The sequence below is a fragment of the Nicrophorus vespilloides genome, unplaced genomic scaffold (genome assembly GCF_001412225.1).
Source record: "Nicrophorus vespilloides isolate i.1.1-1 unplaced genomic scaffold, Nicve_v1.0, whole genome shotgun sequence".
NCBI lineage: Eukaryota > Metazoa > Arthropoda > Insecta > Coleoptera > Silphidae > Nicrophorus > Nicrophorus vespilloides.
The window spans coordinates 759,120-778,845 of record NW_017100080.1 but is presented as its reverse complement, the minus strand read 5'-3'; the positions used below and the strand labels follow the sequence as shown (position 1 = coordinate 778,845).

General features: G+C 32.3%; 3 protein-coding genes across 5 annotated transcripts in view; 1 reads left to right on the top strand and 2 right to left on the bottom strand.

Moving 5' to 3' along the window:
* Nucleotides 1-183: 183 nt before the first annotated feature.
* On the bottom strand, nt 184-1,434 carry LOC108566861. The gene is made up of 2 exons (XM_017926945.1): nt 1,301-1,434; nt 184-1,246 (listed from the first exon to the last, which is right to left on the bottom strand). Exon 2 carries the CDS (start codon nt 1,235-1,237, stop codon nt 248-250), a length of 990 nt encoding a protein of 329 aa, XP_017782434.1. The 5' UTR covers nt 1,238-1,246; nt 1,301-1,434; the 3' UTR covers nt 184-247.
* Nucleotides 1,435-2,947: 1,513 nt separating this feature from the next.
* LOC108566898 lies at nt 2,948-3,821 on the bottom strand. Its single transcript, XM_017927015.1, has 2 exons — nt 3,097-3,821; nt 2,948-3,040 (listed from the first exon to the last, which is right to left on the bottom strand). Exons 1-2 carry the CDS (start codon nt 3,598-3,600, stop codon nt 3,023-3,025), a joined length of 522 nt encoding a protein of 173 aa, XP_017782504.1. The 5' UTR covers nt 3,601-3,821; the 3' UTR covers nt 2,948-3,022.
* Nucleotides 3,822-3,974: 153 nt separating this feature from the next.
* The window catches only part of LOC108566897 (ankyrin repeat and fibronectin type-III domain-containing protein 1), a 48,013-nt gene continuing 32,261 nt past the window's right edge, over nt 3,975-19,726 (top strand). For 2 of the 3 annotated variants that reach the window (XM_017927011.1, XM_017927013.1), the window contains exons 1-4: nt 3,975-4,050; nt 6,051-6,252; nt 6,354-6,515; nt 14,194-14,378. In XM_017927011.1, the coding sequence (XP_017782500.1) occupies nt 6,071-6,252; nt 6,354-6,515; nt 14,194-14,378 (529 nt within the window). In that variant the 5' untranslated portion in view covers nt 3,975-4,050; nt 6,051-6,070. Of the gene's footprint in view, nt 4,051-6,050; nt 6,253-6,353; nt 6,516-14,193; nt 14,379-18,232; nt 18,836-19,726 lie in introns of those variants that run through there. The other variant, XM_017927014.1, reaches the window with a different exon arrangement.

Sequence of the window (19,726 nt, the reverse complement as noted above, 5' to 3'; positions counted from 1 at the left end):
TCACAAATAGAATTAGTTTCGCTTGTGCCTGATCGAGAAACGAGGTGGAAAATAATATCAACAAGTCGTTATCTTATCTATATCTGTCGCAGCATTTATCTGATATTTAATTACCAGCTAACGCCCTACAAAACCTCTCTCGCATTCTTCATATATATTTATTCAATTTATTTACAAGTCGGGAAATATTATTATAAAGTTTACATACGTGCATGCATGCAAGCGCACGCACATAAATTATCAGTCATCAAATTGAGGTTACTTTCAACGTGTTTATGTTAAATACATCGCGTCGCACCTCCTGACGTTCTTCGTAGTTATCCGAAGAGCAACTCATGGAACTGCTGCTGGCATACTCTTCGTCCAAACTTTCGATGCTTTTGGTTACTTGTAGACATTCAACTTCATCAGAGTAGCTCTTCAACTTCACCATTCCCATCGTGCTACGTACACTAGGATGCACCGATAACTTGTTCTCCAGCTGCGCTCGGAACTCTTTGAATTTTACTACCGGAACCTCTTCTTCTTCTTCTTGAGTCGCCCTCTCCTTTCTGTCCACGATCTGTTGGAGCACCTCCACTGATTCTTTGGCATACGTAATAGCGATCTTCTTCTCGTGCTTCAACTGCGGAAAATCGAACGTCTCAATACCTTCCAATTTGCTCGCAAACCTTAAGAAGCTCTCCTCCAAGAAATGGTAAACACGGTCGTTCTTCTGCCCCTTAAACACCAATATTTCATCGCGCATCGGCATCATCTCCTGTCGGATTCTGTCGATCTCGTTCATGTTCTTCTCTTCTTTAGTGACACGCCTTTCGCGCTGCTGCGTCCTGCTCTTCTTCGTCTTTTTCTTAAGAGAATTCGTATTGCTCTCCAGCGATTCCCTCAACTCTGGCGTGGACACAGCCTTTCCGCAATTGACCACCTTCTGCGGAAGCACGGTCTTCTTTTCAAGTACGCACATGTATGCATGATACCTATCCATGTAGTAATCCACCAAAGCGGTATCCTTTTTCTTGATATCATCACTCAAACCTTCCAGCTCGCTCCTCAACTCTGTTATCTTCTCCTTCAGCTCCACGTACACCTCATGCGACTCGTTCACTTCGGGCAACCCCCACAATTCGTCACCGACTTTCTCCCATTTCCGTTTCATCTCCTGCACCATATTCTTCACCGAAGACTTGCGCATCGAATCCGTCCGACTCAGATTCGATTTCGACGATTTGCCGCCCATCTGAAATCACTGCAAAACTGTTTGTTTTTGTCCCGTCTGTCGCCGCTTCTACGATTTACTTACATTCAGTTTCAGGTTAGAAATGGCATAGCAATTGTGACAGCAACACTTTCGTAACTAGGCTCTCTCGCTGAAGCGTAACTTCTTATCTCCGGCGGTGTATGCTTTATGATAATTTGGGCTTTGATAAAAGGGAGTCTTATCTACCCAAAACACACATCTCTCTATTCATCGTGCAATACACATCACAACTGATCCGAACGAATATTATATATATATATATATATATATATTTGTATGTCCGTACTCGAAGCAATTACCGAATGCAATACGGTCTATGCGAGATTACACTTAATTGGTATTTATTTGTAGAAGACAAAACGTCATTAATTTTAATGTTGTTTCTGTTGTTGTTGTTATGACAATACTAATTAAATATATATTAAAATAAAGGAGTTTATTTTAATATAAATGTTTTTTTAGTATTCTATATATGACATCTTACTATAATTAAGAAAAAGTTTGCAGCGATTAATACTTTACCCAATATATAATTATAGGTATTTAATATTTTAATTACAAAAATAATACTTATTTGAACACTGAAACATACAAAAATTAAGTTATTGACTATTTAATACTATTAAAATATGTTTTGACATAAATATTACATTAACCAATATTTTGAACATTAATGAGAAAGTATAGTGTTGGTTATAAAACTCTATTATAAAAGTTTTGACAACTATTTGTGTTGAAGTAATAGAAAGACTTAAAATATTATGAAAATATAAAATTTGAAAAAAAAAACTTATGATGTAATACTTACTTACTAAATGAATTGTTAACTGTTAATTGCAGTACATATAAATATTGATTAACTAGTAATATAATGTGAAAAGAGTTAATCTTAATACTTTTATGTATTAAATATTTGTATTTTATGAAGATATTCGAATGACTATTTAACGAACGAATTCGTATTGCTATTGCTATATATACTATTATCAGTATGATAATAATATATAACAATAATTTGTCATCAAATTATTGGTTCAATATTGACACTATCTTATTTCTATTGTTCTCGTAATGTTTTTAAAGAGCATATTTTACAAATTTGCTAAAACAATAGTATTGATCTATAACGTTAGAAATAGATTAAAAATAGAATTTTATGTTGAAGATAATATGTTTAGTACTTGATTCAATTGAATTGTTTAGGAGTTCATCAATTATTATCTTTTATTAATTAAAATAGTATTTTTAACTCAGTTGTCAATATTTTTCGTTCGTTATATTTGAAACATCAATTATCCATTGTATGTTGTTAAATTATAAATTTACTATTATTACTGAGAGAGATAACAATAATATTAATATCTTAATAGGTTCTCGATTAGTACGAGATATTTTATTAAATTTCCTGTAATAAAAATATGATGAAATAAGTAAAAAGACAAACAAATTAATTAATATAATTGTTGTAAATAATAAGTTATCGAAAATATTTTTGACATTAACTAATTAACAATTAGATAAGAAGAGAGTGATCAAACTGTCAAAGAAATAACTATATTTCATACCTAAGGATTAATAAGATTTAATATTTTTAATAAGAAATTTGATTAAAATTGAGGTTTTAATTAATAAAATATTAATTACTTTGATGAAAACTCTTTATTATAATATTAGTTATAATTAGTAAAAGTATAAGGTAATTGGTGCAGTATCACAATTTATATACCTAACATTTTAATTGAACAATACAATTATAAGATTAGATTATTTTTGGGACTTCATCTGCAAGCAAAACGAGATTAAAGTCAACTATATTCAGTCTTATCGTCGTGTTTTACCAAGCAATCGACGACCTTGGGTAAATCATCCTGGTTATAGTTAAAGATCATCTGGGACTGCGCTTGCATCTGTTTTCCAATACCATCTATATCAATATCCACGCACATCCTATCCCCAGTCGATACCAAATTATTTTCCGACCGCGATTTCCTCTTGGTTTTGTGGAAGACACTTTCCGCCTGTCTGAACTCCCGAAGATTGGGCTCGAGGAAGGATGGGCTAAGACAGTTCAACATCCTCACTCGTTCCCTAACAATATCCCCGCGGATGAATTGCCCATCCTTATCAACGTTCCCCATAATCTTGCAGCACTCTTCGATCTGCTCCATGTGGTACTGAACTTGCTCCAGCTTATTCAAGATCTGCTTGTAATGGTACTCCATCTTGTGGACCTGCTTCAAGGTCGGATTGAGATTCATGTTGGTAACGCTGTCCTGAAAATGCGAGATCCCCGCTTGGATCTTCGCGAAGGTCTCCGCCAAATTACCGACTTCCTTCTCCATCTGGACAGTCGATCAAACAGCAGAAACTTAATATGCAATACTGCGTATACGTAATTCAGTGCGCGCGTAGTTCCAACTGAACGTGCAAATTGTATCAAATACACCAGTATTTTTATCTTGCGGCTTGATAAATCGATAAGGAGCACGTAGATAAATATTGTTTCGTAAAGAAATTGGAACTCAAGGATACGTTGCACAATTGCGATTATTCAGAATTTTGTGATAAAGCTTTGGTAACGGTTTTTTTGTATGTATTCTTCTTTCGTTGCAGTGCTCAACTTGCGGCTACTAGGATTGACCAGAGAGCTTCCTGCGCGGGATTGGAGAGCGCCAGCAGGACTGGAGGGAAGAAGGCACCGCCGCCTTTGTTAAGATCCAGGACACTTCCAGCCATTGTCGTTCCGGGCGTGAGCATCCTGCAGGCACAGCTCGGCAATTTGAAACAACCAGGTAATTCGACCGGGCTTGGGACGAAGAACGTGCTTCGTTTGCTCGTACCTTCATTAGTCGCTTCCGCAGGATTTAAAGTCGCTTCCGGTTTTCATTATACTTGCGACTTTGCGGAAATTGTCAATCCTGGCCGCTTTATTAAATGCAATTCTGCATCCCATGTAACGTGTATGCCGCGCGATATTCGTTATTAAATCATGTTTCTTGTTGCATAACAAATCGGATTACTGAAATGTGCATCACTTTTTTTTCATCTGACGTGTTCTTTAATTACCCACAGATTTATTAGGCACTTAATCATTTGAATTTCCTTTGGCATTTTTATGTGAAATTAATAGGTAATTCATTTTAAGTGGCGATAAAATCATACGAAAGTTAAGCAACGTGTAACGAGTATAGTACTTGAATGAGATTTAGTATAATTGCATTCTACCTACACACATTCACATAATACATACGACAAACGGATTTTATTTCATGTTAATGTAAAGATATATTTCACGATGTAATGACAATAAATAATAAGCAAATAAATCTTTGTTAGTTAAAAAAATCAACAAAAATTCAAATAAAATGAATTAAAGCAAGCCAATAAAATGTAAACTAAATTATAAAATATTTTGATTGAGTTTCAATTTACTAAATCGTATCAATTATTTTATATTTATGCAATATACAAGAAATCAATTAGTACGTAGTATTTATTAAATTATTGACTTAATACATTTTGTCTTTTTTCAGTAAATTTATAATATATTCTAGAAATGAAACAAATTCCCTAAATCTAGTGTTAAATATGATATTTACGTTTGTATATAAACTATTATTGAAAAGTAAATGAAATAATAAAATATTTGATAAACTTATTCATGGTTCCTTATAAAGGCGTTTTAAATGCACTTAAACCACTTGTAGATATGTTTAGTGTTAAGATATATTACACTAAAAAAATATGTTTTGTATCATCAGTTCCTTGCACTTTATTTTACTATTTCAGTAAAATATAAATGATATACTCTGTTGAATATAATTTATTCCTAAAAAGAAAAACCTAATAATCAGTTTGGCTTACCGAATTTATATTCGAAAATCAATAAGTTTTTATTTGGGAACTGAAATCGAGACGATCAATAACTGAGGATCCACCATATTTAGCCCTTTTTGACGGAGATTTTTTAACTAGTTTTTCGAAACTGCTGAGTATTATAACATTGTGGTGAATTTTTGTAAAATGAATTGCGTCTCTACAGAAATAACGTCAAAGGTTCATCAAAAACAAAGATTCATACCGTCAACTTATTATATTACTTTTATATTAAATGCCGCATTTCATAATATATTTTCACTATAACCATACAAAAAAATAGATAAATAATGATATAATAAAAAAAATACATGTATTGCTGATGTATATAAAACTAATGGCACCTCACTAAGAGCTACGGTTGAAGTAAAATTTGATAAATGCACACTACAATATTTCATAAGCAAAGTGTTCTGTGTAAAGGATATGGCGAATATATTCGCCGCTCGTCTGCATATGATGAGTCTATGTAACTATCCAACACATTCTTAAATATAAGACGTAATATCTCTTAAAAAAATATTTTTCCAATATACAATTTAGTAAATACACACAAAATTAGAAAAACAACAATATTTAATGAAACAATATGAAAAATATAATTAAGAAATTAAAACGTAATTATATCATCATTATAAAAGAAAAACCATAAGTATTTTCTTTCAAATATGCATTATATTTCTTATAAATCTAAGTTTTTGTCTCAAGTGCAATAGTTATAATAATAATATAATTAAAATGAATATGAACTTTGATGTTTGTCATGTCAATTAGAATACAACATAGAAAACATATCAAAAATATGAATATAAACCAGAAACCATTAAAACTTGACATATATTTATAATAGTATTAAGTATAAGACATATTTTAAAAAGAACAAAAAAAAAATCTTTCAAAGACGATTTGATTGTAGATATTCCGAAAATTAGTCCGATGGTGGGTAGCTGCTCCAAGAGTAGCCTTGCCTCGAGGTTCCATGCTTCCCGTGTGTCCTTCAGCAGAGATGACAGCGCCGCCGCCCTCGACGTCCGGCGGAAATCAGCCATATCACGACTATGTGTTGGTGCGAATTACGTACCGGAAAAGGGCGCCTCGGAAAGCACTCTACTGCTCAGGTAAAATCACTTCGCGCCTACGTAATCAAATTTGTGTTGAAACGTTCCTGGCTCTGTTCTGTTCCGTCCCTCGACGGCCGTTCCCAACCGCCCTTTCGCAGAGTGCCAGCCCCACACGTCATTGCAGCCAAGCACTACAAGATGTCAAGCCCGAATACCGGAAGCAACGCTTTCAATCGTCTATCCAAACTGCTCAACCAGAGTTCGAAATCGAACGTCGCAATAGATGAAACCAGCGTCATTCGCAGACTCAGCTGGGAAAGGTAACTACCATTTTCTTCACATTTAGTTGCATGAAATGGCTTTCTCTCTGATTATTTTTTTAAAGATATTTACCGTACAACATTATATAAGTTTATCATTGGACTTTATGGTAACCATATCAATCAGATGTACCAATAATAATTGTTACACCTGACTGTCATTTATGTTTAAAGTCATGCATGCTTACTAGCATTGCCGTTTTTAGGATTTTGAAGCCCCGGGCATAAATATGGAATGGGCAAAAGACATATTGTGAATTCTAATTTGGGGCACCAACTAACACTTTTTGTTCATCATTAATGTGATTACATATTGGAATAGATCTAAAATAAAATATATTGTTTTTTGTCCAACACTTCTTAAATATTTACATAAATACATATTATTTCGAATTAAATTTTAAAGTTTAGAAATATAAATAAAAATCAACATTTTCTATGCCAATTGTGGTTTTATTAGGTTGTCTATCATGAATATATATAAATAATGCAAAACTGAAATAGAAATAATAATTTTTTGAAAGAAATAAGAGTTTTCAAGTAACAACCAGTCAACTTAGTTTCAAGTTATTCATCTCAGGTATTTCATTTTATCATACCGTTGTATCATTTTGCATTAAAGGATAACTTGAGGACAGAAGCCCTTTTCTCATAATGAATATGTCATGAAAGGGTTGCAATTTTTTTTATTCTTTACGAACCTTATCGACCCTACATCACTTAGAGAGATGCACGGTCCCACGGATTATATCCTATATCTCTTATTGGATTCTAGTATTTCTTCAAATCAGATCCAGGAACTTTCATCATATTTTATTGTTGTAGACAAACTTTATAGAAAAATCGTATATTTGAAGTAGAATAATATGGTGCAAATAGAAAATATTCAAATAAATATCGATGACAATTTATGCCAATTAATTTAATCAAATATAACTAAATAACAAAGAAATTAACTAAAATATATAGTTAAAGAGTCTTATTAACTATACGATTATTTTACAGTGGTGTTTGCGAAGACTGAATATATTAACATACTTTTGAGACATACACATGTAGTTTAGATAACAAAATTATTACATTTTTAACTCAATGCAATCTAAAATCATAATTACGTAATCTCATTAACATCAATGACAAGTAGAGAAATAATAATTTATACTTGTTTTTAAGATTGTTAACTAATTTACTAAAACTTTGTTGGTGATATTTCTAGATATTTATTATTTATTTTGTATGACTGTTAAAATTAAACTTTACTAAATAAATAACATTTGTATGTTAAATTTGTATTTGTATTATAAATTGAATCACAACACAAACACGTATAAACCATTAAAAACTACTACTAACCAGAGTTAAATTATATTTTTATTATAAAAATTACAATATTGGAACGTTATATAACAATAATTTAATATTAAATTACTCCATTGCCATATGGGTCAATGAACTCTAGTAGGTGGAAGAAAAAAGTCCGAAATGATTACAAAAAAAAAATTATTACAAATTTCCTGGATATATTTTCTTTTAATAATGTTGTTATTGTTGATTTCTGTAATGTCTTCTGAGGGTAATTTGTAACAGGAATGATGGGCGAATAGATTGAGATAAATTGGCAATTTATCGGGAATTCGCAGCGAGAGATTCGTCGCGTTGTTCCTGTCCATTATCATCCCGGATGGCAAAGCCCATTTCCAAAGGATCAAATACGCGTCCATTGCGACGTAACAGCTAATTTTCCATCGAAACGAACGAACATCATTAAAAATTAACGAATCTCCACAAATAAATCGAATTGTTCTTTTATTTTTTGCGACGTTCATAAATATTTTTTTGTTTTCGATTCACCGAAAGAAGAAGTTTACCAACTTCTACCATCTCCTTCTGAATATATAAAGATGCTTATTCAGCGAGCTGTATTGATTTTCATATTTTTTTATTATGTTTTGCTTTAGATCCATGCACTTCTACGAGCGTTAAAGAACACACATCGTATTGACCTAAGTTCACGTGGTCAACGTCCGTTTTATTAGCGCAGACATTATTTACTAAACGCCATTTGGACACGGAGCAAAGACACTATCTGGTCTTGTATTAAGGGAAGAACAAAGTAGCGGAAACTTCCTAAGCGAGCGATAATTCAGTTTAATCGATTTATCTTTTGACGGTACTTTGAGCGGTTTCACTCCGATAACTTTATTTGCACTTGGAATTTTGCTGCTTATATAAAATTAATTTTCACTTATCGTACTATACTTGTTTGTTCATTGGGCTGTCTCACTCAGAAAATTTTGATATTAACTTGCATATTTTATAAGTAATAAATTTGTTAGATAAGACACCATTAAATGAGAAGTTATTCACATAATTATGTGTTAATCACACAAACTATAATTCCTTCCATATGTACAAAGATTTGTAATTTGTTTGTAGTAAATTGATTATATAATATATTTTCCTCCAAACTGTTCATTGACAAGGAGATTATTCATTTAACTTTATTATGTGATATTAAATATAAACCAATTTTTCCTACTATATTTCTATTAAATCTAATTACAATTTCAAATATCTATATTGATCAATGTATTTTTATATATAAATTCATTACGTTTCATTATTCATATTTATTAGGGTTTTTAACTAATTATGTTTATAATAATTAATTAATAGTATTCATTGATTATCATGTATATCGATAATGGTGAAACAGTTAGAATTCATCATTATTTTGTCATGGATACCAACTTATATAAATTTAATACATACATTCACATTTTGCGTAACATTAGACATAAATGTGACAGGTGTACCAACCACTATAGATTACGTTATCTAAAATATCAGCTAATATATTATCGATAATCATTGATCATCATGGAGTACAATGAAATCACTATTTAGTCATGTATACAAACTTCTATATTCATCCACACTATACGTAATATGTTACATGTGTACCAACTATTACATATTGTTGATGGTTATTGATTATCATGATAGTGATATTTACAATTTATTACTGTTTTTTTCATGAATAACTACATATATACATTTATTTCATTGTATTCATCCACACTATACGCAAGTATATAATTTAATGTTTAATATATTGTTTCTAATAAAATAGACTGGTTTGTCATTTAATTCACTACTTACATGCTCACTATACGTAACATGAGAGATGTACTAGATACAACACATTATGTAATATAATATTTAATATATTGTTCCTAGTCATAGAGTACGATGATATTGAAATTGCTCCAATTCATCACTATTTATACATAGGTACCGACTTCTATAAATTTAAGGAAAACACTACATGCATCCGCGCTATGCGTAATATGTTACATAAATGACTGTCAGGTGTACCAACTACAATACATTACGTATTCTCAAATATACGCTTGATAGTCATTGATTAACATAGAGTAAGATGAGAGTAAAACAGTAATAATCCATTAGTATTTCATCATGGATCCCAAATAATACAAATTTAATTCACAATGTCAATGTCAGATGTAACAACTACTATTAATTTCATATAACATGAGAATATATCTTTAATGTTATGTATAAATTTATGCAAAAAAACATCATTCTGGTTGTAACTGCAACAAGTGTATACAGTTTTAACAGTGAAAATTCTGAAATACAGTTGCCTTTTCCAAATTAATATCTGAAGTTATTTTTCAGCATTAGAAGTTTTTTTTAATTTTTTGTTAAATATCCACATTAATCAGCAAATTTTGTGCATTATATAAATTTAAATAATCTTCAAAATTGCTTTATCTTTTAAACAATTACTTTTATTAAAAAAGTTAAAAGCAATTTCTTTCGATATATAAAATTAACCTAATTAAATAAATCAAGAAATCTTCTACATCTATAACGAAATTAAATCTTGTAAGTTATATATAACAAATGTCATTTTAGTTGCATTTCAATTAAGATGAGAGACGGTCTTAATAATTTACAAGTTTTCGGTATAAATTGAGTTTTCCACGGAAACACCGCGAGATTTATGCGCGCACCTTCCTGAAAATTTGATGCCAATCTTTCGCGTCTCAGTGACGTCCCCTGATATAATATACTTTAAGACAGCTATCTCGGAACACAAAAAAAATATGTATATATATACATAAAAAAATATAAAGGATAAATACGCACAAACGTGAGTTTCATTTTTTTCCCAGTGCATATTTCATACGGCTTAGTTCGGTGGGATATATTTTCTTTTTTTCGTGTCAGGGTGGTTTTAAAACCTGGCTTAAAAAGCCATAATCAGTGGTGATTTATGTGACGTTTTGAATACAATAATACGCAACACCTTGTTAGGTATTTTTGCAAACACCTTTTTTTTTTCTTGTTTTTACTGGCCCAGGAGATGGCTTTAAAATTTAATTAGGTTATGGTAATTTGATATATTGCTACAGTCAACCCTCCTATAACACGGTGAGTGCGTACCGCGTTATATGGAAACCGCGCTATAAGAAACTCGGAATTAGTACAAATCACATCATTCGTACCGCGTTATATGGAGATCAATAAATACAAAAGACAAGATAAATTATACATTCTTTTTATTAAATTGAATTGAAGAGTTCATATAAGGATTGATAAAAAAAATGAAACAAAAACTAAACTAAAAGACTGTTTTTCAACAAAAACAATGAAGTCTTTTGTAAAATTATGTAATCTTTCAACACTCATCCTCGCTGTCAGATATGAGTCGCCTAACTCGTCTTCTTTTAATGGGCAAAATGTCTTCATCACTTTGTTCATCTTCACATTGATTTTCGATTGTAGCTTTTTTTTTGTAAGTCCACTAAAACCTCTCTATAAGGAGCTAAGCAATTTCTTAACTCTCTTTTAAACTTTGCGCTGCGCACCGTTGAACAATCAGTTTGAATGAAATGAAGTTCTAATTCTTTTGCCAAATTTAGCCCTTTTTGCACATCTTGTAAATCGAGATTTGGCACCCATTCGTTTTCCTTATTTTCGTTTACCAATGCATTTGAGGTGGATGCATTAATTAATTCCATCAGTTCTTCCTCATCTAAAGTTTCTTCCCCGAGTACTAGTTCTCTTACATCCTGATGGTTTACTGCAAATTATTCATCGCTTAAACGAGAAGCAATGTTTACTATTTCTGTAACTGGGAGTGAAATTGTAGAATCATTTGTATTGCTTGAACCATTTGAGGTAAAAGAGGTTTCCAACACGAATTAAGCGTTGATGGTTTAATTTCCGCGCAAGCCGATGACACGGTTCTAATACAATTTAAAATTGAAAATTCCATCCACACTTGAGTAAGGGTTTTATTTTCACTGTTTCGAAAATGTTTTTTTTTTTAAGTTTGAATGACTCCTTGGTCCATAGGTTGTATTAATGACGTGCAGTTAGGAGAAAGGAAGACAATTTTTACATTTGGATGATCCAGTTCTATGTTGTGGCAACCGGCGTTATCAAGAACCAATAAAATTTTGAAATACAATTTTTTGTCCATCGTATAGGTTTCCACAGCCGGGATAAAACAATTAAAAAAACAATCCTTAAATAAATCTTAAGTCATCGAAGCTTTCTTATTAGATCGCCAGAATACAGGCAATTGGGCCTTATTAATGTTTTTCATTACATGGGGAGTTGAAGAACGATTTATTAACATTGGTTTTATAATCAGGCTCCCTGATAGATTGCTGCACACATGAAGGGTGATACGTTCTTTTGAAAGTTTAAACCCCTGAGCACGCCTTTGATTTTTCAGAATGAAAGTCCTAGATGGTAGTTTTTTCCAATATAATGCCGTCTCATCAGCGTTAAAAATCTGATCAGGTGAATAACCTCCTTCATTGATAATTCTAGCCAGTTCTAGCTTATAACTAAGCTGCGCGGAAGGAACTTATGGGATGCTGTTGGACGGAAACCGCGCTGTAAGAGTACCGCGTTATAGGAGGGCTGTCGCAATTTCAGCTCCGCGTTCTGAGAGTACCGCGTTATAGGAGGGTTGACTGTATACCTTTCATGAAATTTCAAGTAATTTATAATTCATTTTAATAATACTTCGTGATTAAAATACAATAAACACACACACAACCAACAAATTACAGTTCTTGTTAATTATTCTTAGACAAATTAAAGGTTACAAGAAGGTAATAAACATTCTAAGGAATAAAATTTGTAAAACTAGGTGAATATTAACAATACATTTTTAATATTAATACTGACAAATATACTTTTTTTGTTTAGCCCCTCAGAAATTTTTGTTGATTTTTGAAGGATCGAACCAACTTGTTTGTGTTGGATTTTCGTCTTCACAAGATTCTTTATTCAAAATTGAAATTAAGAAACTTATGCAACCAACTTTTCATAAAATTAATTATTTTTTTATTATACAGTGAATTCAGAGCCGTATTTTGGCTAACAATTTACACAATCAACATCACATAGTGTTAGTCAAGGTTCCCCCCTATCATTGGGGCCTCGTGACCCCCAAATAATGTTTGTTGAGGGCCCGGAACAATTTTAGCCAAGGGCCTTCAAAGTCAACGGGGATGGACTGAGTAAATTATCGTTATTAACGACCAAAGTATAATTTCTATAAAATTTATTTTATTGGAAATATAAAAAGGCTATTAATGCACTGTTATTGATTACTTTCACATTTGTATTAAAAATTGACTGTATAAGTAAATCTCCCTAGCGTAGATGAGAATTACTTAACAGATAAAAATGTCTATTGTCATATCAAATATATTTTATCACCTACAACTTATTAAGAAAAGTTTAATATAAACTTCTAATATAAATTATTCTAACCTAATTTAACAAAAATTAATTATAATTCTATGCATAAATTTCATAACATCAATAAAAAAAATATGAATAAAACTATATTTGATTATAAAAGTATTTAAATCAATTTTTATGAGTGCTTAATAATTACAAATTTTTACTAAATATTTACATATAATATTTGTATATCATTTTTTTTTAATCAAACCAAGACAAAATAGTATCTAAATGTAATTACAAGAAATTTTAGAAAGATAGTATAGAAAGATAATACAATACAATAATGATGTAAGTGCTATCATTGACTTTTGTTAAAATTAGATGACTTAAGAAATGATAAATTCCTTTATAACCATGTATTTATAGCCAATTAAGTTTGATGTTGACGCTAAATCACTTTATGATACGTTTATACAATGGAAAATAATGTATAACAAAACCTGGCTGTCGTATCTACAAAATCGAATTCATACCATCGACGCTTACCAATTAACTTTAAAAGATTTTAGTACTTTCCTTGACTCACTAAGTGATGCTTACCAAATAACTTGCCAAGTATCGCGTTGCATGAATAATATGTGCATAGTTTCCATGACTCTGAAACTTATTAAGTGACATTTACCAATTAACGTGTTAATTGTTGATTTGAATCTAGAAAAAATGTTTATATATCTACCATAGCTGTTTTACAAATAAATGAACAAATTGCTGAATGAGACTTACCAATTATCGCGTTATAACTGCGAGATGTACATAGTATTCTTAACTACCATATCTTCTTTTGCAAATAATCGCGCAAGTTACTTTTTTTCTTTGTAAGTAATATACAAAACTCATGTAGCTGTAAATAATAGCAATGTTGTATGTTCTTGTTTAGAAGAGACACGCTGAGCAGTAAAATGCCGAGATCCGCAAGCATAGATTCGATGGTCGAGGCCGTTTGGGCGGAGAGCGTCGTTCAGGTTCCGACGGAGAAGAGGTCCTCGTTGAGAGCGGAAAGGACGATTGCCCTGGTGTCACCGTCCGTGGGCAGAAGGTTAAAGGGCCAGAGAAGTATCAACGGTAAGTACATTCTATACGTTTACGTCCGGAATCGCTGTTTACCGACCACGAAGAGCATTTCCGTTCCACTCGGAACGACGATTTACATAATTTCGGAGCACCGCACCATGAATTTCTCATAGGCATTATTCTTTCCTTATTCTCGACTTTCTCTGTCGCATTCCATTTTTCCTTGTCTTCGTCCACTCCTTCGTCCAAGCTAATTTGAAATGAATTAACAAAAATGATTTGGTTGAAGACATCTACCAAATCTAATGCATAATCTAAGCACTACGCATGAAGGAGTTTCATTTACATACTATGTTTGTATTTTGTGAGAACCTTTTTTTAAAAACAAGTAATTAATTTATTTTCTTTTTATAAAAGTACGTTCTTTTAATCCAAATTTTATTATTGTCATCTTAGAGCAGCATTTTACGTCTATCCCGTTGTTATTTTCTATTTCCTGTAACAATTTCTTTAATGTTTTGTGTTCAGCTCCGTTTTAGCTTTTAATTAGTTTGTTTTCTTTTACTTGAAGCTGTATATGAGTCAGTTTGCTTCTGTAGTCATTGTCCAAAGTCTGTTTTCTTACATTTACATAAATTTTCTCTTTTAATCTCAAAAACAATACGAAACTTGAAAAACTTAATGAAGTCGTGGTATGCCACATTTGTCGCTTCGGTCAACTATTAATAGCTTATATTAAACACTGATTACTTATCTTTAGTCATTCAGTAAAGTACATCCACCATTTTATATTCAGTTGTTCTAGTATAAACTAATTGTTTTTCAAGTAAGTTTTCTACTATTCAATATTTTTTAGTTAAAAAATTTCCGTGATGAAATTATAGTATTTTTCTCATTATTAAATGTAATGTAGAATACTTTAAGTTTATTTTTGTCATTTTGGTAAAAACTTTTTTATATTAATACAATCACAAAAATAATTGCTGAATTGGAGTATTCGCTCTCATCTACCTTTAATGATTATTATTCTACTTTTAATGATCATTATTATTCTACTAAGATCTATTCCAAAATAACAAATTAGACTTTCTCATATAGTGGATTTTACATATTTCTTTAGATATTTATTTTAACATTGTTTTTTTGAAATTGATATTTCAGAATGTGATTTGCCCATGTAAATTGATTGCAATTGCTCTTCCAAATATCAATAGGTGGTTGTATTCTAATTATTCTATCACTAATTATTTATATTGCTACTTAGTTATAGTCTGATTAATTTATATTTTTATCTAATACACAATCGGGTATCTACAATGGGCTAAAACTACAAGAGGCCCAAATAAAAAAAAATGAGGCCCTCAAATAGAAAAAGTAACTGGTGTCTAGGGCACACATCTTTCTTAATGTGGCCCTCCGAGAACCGACAAGAAAATATTTGTATAAAAATAGGGAGCCGCACGCAATTATCAAATGACCGATAGAAACAGTTTCTAATAAGATTACATTACAAGAATATTTCAAAATTGAAGATAACAATAATTCAAGCATCGGCAAATTTTTTGTACCAAAGAGGAATTGTTAAGATATTTCCTGTTTAGAAAAAGTTTAGTGTGTCACTCATAGCAACGATACGTGAGGAGTGGGTTTTTAAATGTACATATTTTTCATAGATCTGCAATCATCATCTAGGGAGAATTTCAAATATTTTCAAATATGTTACTATTTTAACTACGCTGGGAGCCGCACTTGTCAGCAAAACAGCCGCGAGTTGCCGACCTCTGCATCTAAAAAGTATCCGTTTAACCATAGTTTATTTTACAAAAATTATAAGTTAGAAAAATCATAACAATCATTATATTGATTCCATCATTGACGCAAATTATAGGACAAAAAATCGAACAACTCAAATATTTTAGAATTTTAAACCATTAGATCAATTTATATATTTTACAAATGTTTATACTATCATAATAAGAAAAAACATTTATCGAGAATAAACTTTCTTTCATAGATTAAACTTTCCCGCGTATGAAATTTCCTTATTGTACTTGTAAAATGTATGAGAAATAAATTAGATGGACAAAACAATATAATGTATTGCATACATAAACCATTTTATTTCCTCCCAAATACCATATATTTTCTTTTTTAAATTTGTGAAAGGCAATGTGCGAATTAATTCCGGCCCAACGAATTTAATGTGCAAAGCACAAAAGTATAAATTAGGTCGCAGCAATTAGTAATGATATATCCAGCAAAACATTGATTCTTCTCGACTACTTAATCATTTGACGGCTCAGGGGGTTAAAGTTAACGCTTAATTGGTTTACATTGAGCACCGCTTGAAATCACCTCCGTTAAGTAGATAGGAGTTTATCTCCGCTTCCGGCGCATTAAGTTAGAGCGCCTACCAACCAACCAAACCAACCAACCATTATTTTAAATCAGCGGAGATCCTTCTTCGACCATCCATCAAATAAAGTTGTTGACTAAAACAACACGAACTGGATCAATGAAAACCAACAAAAAAACAGAGGAGGAAGCTGTGTCGAACAAAGTGTGCCTTGAATAAGTGGCGCGAAGGAAAATTGCAGAGCGCGCGTGAGAAATTACATGTTTCATATTTAGCCCCTAATAAAGGGTTTTCTTTGTCTCGTAGAGAAGATGATAGGGAATGCGGCAAGGGGGTTGTTGGCTCGACAACGCTAGATCGTATAATCGAATCGCTCTGCACGGAATTGCCGCAACATCATTAATTATTCCCAAAGGGACTCCCATTCTCCCAGTTTCCCATGTTGATATTTACACTATACACACATCTTTCCCAGCTACACACGTAATCCTCATAACTCTCACCCCGCATACCTGCCCCGTCCTGAACTCACGCCGCTTCCCCTTTATTCCCAACTCACACATTTTTCACTCCCTTTCTCTCTATTATCTTTATTATTAAATGTCCACTTCACGCACCCTCAAAGCGCTTCCCAGCTTTTCCAGAGAGCGCAAAATACACGAAAACATTTCACATTGTCTCAAGTATTACTAAAAAAAATATTTGCAAATCTCAGGAAATATTTTTAGTCTGACATTGTATGGTTGTTTGCTTCATTATCAATTTTTTTGCAGACCCACGCATTATTATATTAAAATAATTACGTTTCCTTTTTATCGAAAAAGAATCCTTTTTTTCGTACCTAATTATGTTTAATGTCTACTCAACAAAGCAATTTACTTTATTATCCTTATTTATCCAACGCATCTTTATAATTAAATTGAGCGTTTCTCTCCAGCAATAAAGTTAATAAGAAAGATAAAAGTATTTTTTTGATGCATAATCTGATCTAAATCCTGCGAATAATTCAATTACGTGTATAACACAAAAGTGCTACACACCTTTAACTAAAAAGATGCTACTCCGCGATAAATAGCTCCAATTTCGTGAAGAGCTCCTCTCTAAAGAAAGTATACTCTTGAATCTGAATGGATGCTTTTCCGCAAATATTGAACGTCGAGCTTAATTCTGATCTTAAATCGATGCAACAAAAGTTTATGATTTCCAGTCGCGGTTTACATTCGTTTATTATGCGTTTGAACTGCTTAGTCACTGCGCATTACTTTCACCGAAGAAAGAAAGTTTCGCAAGAGTAATTTATTTGGGTAACCTTTCATCCCGCTGGATTTAATAACATTAATCGGAATAATAAGGAATTTGTCCAAGTTCCGCTCCGAAGTTGCGCAATAACATTTTGTAATTCGATCACGCCTTGAGGCGAAATCAAGCATAATTTCAAGAGGTCGGGTACTTTGGGTGGAACTTCCCTTTCGAACATCGAGGAAATCATTCAAATGTGATCGGGAGGGTTTATCAGATTTCGTTGCATCCGCAACAATGGAGGTCGTATTAGTGCGGCCGTAAGCAAAACTCGTATTCCAAGGTTCTTCCTGTTTTAATTAATCCTTTTGCATCTCTCGACTGGTCACTCTAAGCATCTCTCCTTGCGATTCGGCTTTCAGTAATTGCGATTTTTTAGTGCGTGACAGAACCGAGCCGACTTCTGTTCACGACTGTACTTTCAACCTGTTCCGTTAAATGGCTTAGAGGTGGAACAGGTAGGTAACAAGAGAGAACAAAGAGCGGAGAGGTTTATGGGTAGGCGAAGGATGGCCATTGCTGTAGGTGACGCCTTCGTCTGTTTTGGAAGGCTTTTCGATTCTATCCTCCTCTTCTGTGCGTTGTGCGGTGGTGTCTCGTGTTTGTTCGGCGGAGGCAAGAAAAATCCCGGCCATCATCAGCATTCACAGTTTCCAGACCAGTCTTCTTAAGGGGGGAAAATTTGAAAACGGAAAACTCACGTGTGCATGGAATGGAGCTGCTTGACCGTGCGTCCTTTTTCTTCGTCAGTGTTTTGGTTATGTTCTTGTTTGTTGTTGTTATTGTTGTTATTGATGTTGATGCTCCAGTCGCCTCATCTCACGGATAATGCCCTATAAATATTACTTCTTCGGTAAGATATTTCTCTCTTTCTTTTTCTTCATCTTAAAAAAAAAGCAAGCATACATTACGTGCTCCTCGTGCCAATCGGGATCTCCGATACGGGCATTGATTTAAATGCAAATTTCCATCCCTCCATCTGCGGGTTTCATCGAAGGAGGGAGAATATCTGCTCTGACGTTTCTAGGCCGAATATATGATACGCCTTCAAATCCAAGAAAAAAAAACTAAATAAATCTGGACCCATTAACATTTTTTTTTCTTCTCTTACTTTCAACCTTACCAGATGCACTACAAACAAATTCTAGACCCCATCAAACAACTTTACTTACAAATCCAAAACTTATACATTAAAAACACAAATTGCAGATGTCAAAACCTAATTCAAATCTGCTTACACCATTCAAACATTGTTGATTTTTTTCAAATTCCAAAGCCTTCCAAATTGCAATCATCGCGATTTTCACAAAGCGTAAACTCGAAACTATTTTTGATCTATTTTTTAATTCATTATTCTTTATTTGTTTTGCTTTAGCAATAAATACCAAAACTGAACGCGTTTCAAACAAAGAAACTTTCACCCACGGAATGCTCTGAATTCCTGCAATCAAATACAATTTAGTTTGTTTAATAATCCGCTTAATTATTGCTTTGCTAATTATTTCGAATAGGCATGAATTTTTCATTAACTAATCTTGACAATCTTACCTCAAAATAGAAAACTACATTGAATTGTTCATTTATTGTAATTAAAACACGTTTCTTTTTGTACCGCTATGAAATGATCCAATTAAAAATAAATTGCCCCTTGATTTACAAGTTTTTTTTATACCATTTTAAGTTGAATTTAATGAAGAATTGAATTTTATTCAGGAATTAATTATAAACTTATTTATTATTAATA

Coding starts and splice junctions, on each gene's coding strand:
- LOC108566898 (XM_017927015.1), bottom strand. CDS start 3,600: ATGGAGAAGGAAGTCGGTAATTTGGCGGAGACCTTCGCGAAGATCCAA.
- LOC108566861 (XM_017926945.1), bottom strand. CDS start 1,237: ATGGGCGGCAAATCGTCGAAATCGAATCTGAGTCGGACGGATTCGATG.